The following is a 287-nucleotide window of genomic DNA, read 5'->3' as shown; positions in this document are numbered from 1 at the left end:
ACTCGTCAGCGTCCTGCCCGGCATCGTTTCTGCCTCGGGCTGACTTCTCTTTCTTGCAGGACAATATCCCACCCAGCCGTCCTACCCCGTCCAGTCCCCCGCCAACCCCGCCGTGTACCCACAGACTATGCCCCTTCCGCAGCCGCCGCCCTACACAGATGCACCTCCTGCTTATTACGAGGTAGGCGGGATACTTCTCTGAAGGCTTTATTTTCTTCTGGGGCCCCTCCCAAATTTAAAAAAAAAAAAAAAAAAAAAATCTTTGAACACATTTTAAGCGGCAATTT

General features: G+C 51.9%; 1 protein-coding gene across 1 annotated transcript in view; it reads left to right on the top strand.

Annotated features, from left to right (window-relative positions):
* Positions 1–59: 59 nt before the first annotated feature.
* The window catches only part of DAZAP2 (DAZ associated protein 2), a gene marked incomplete at its 5' end in the record, with an annotated part of 3,345 nt that continues 3,117 nt past the window's right edge, over positions 60–287 (top strand). The window contains 1 exon segment of the mRNA XM_009587088.1: positions 60–181. Coding sequence (XP_009585383.1) covers positions 60–181 — 122 coding nt within the window.

Source organism: Fulmarus glacialis, unplaced genomic scaffold (genome assembly GCF_000690835.1).
Source record: "Fulmarus glacialis isolate BGI_N327 unplaced genomic scaffold, ASM69083v1 scaffold23721, whole genome shotgun sequence".
In the NCBI taxonomy this organism is placed as follows: Eukaryota; Metazoa; Chordata; class Aves; order Procellariiformes; family Procellariidae; genus Fulmarus; species Fulmarus glacialis.
The sequence above is the reverse complement of the archived record's forward strand: the minus strand, read 5'-3'. Positions and strand labels throughout refer to the sequence as shown.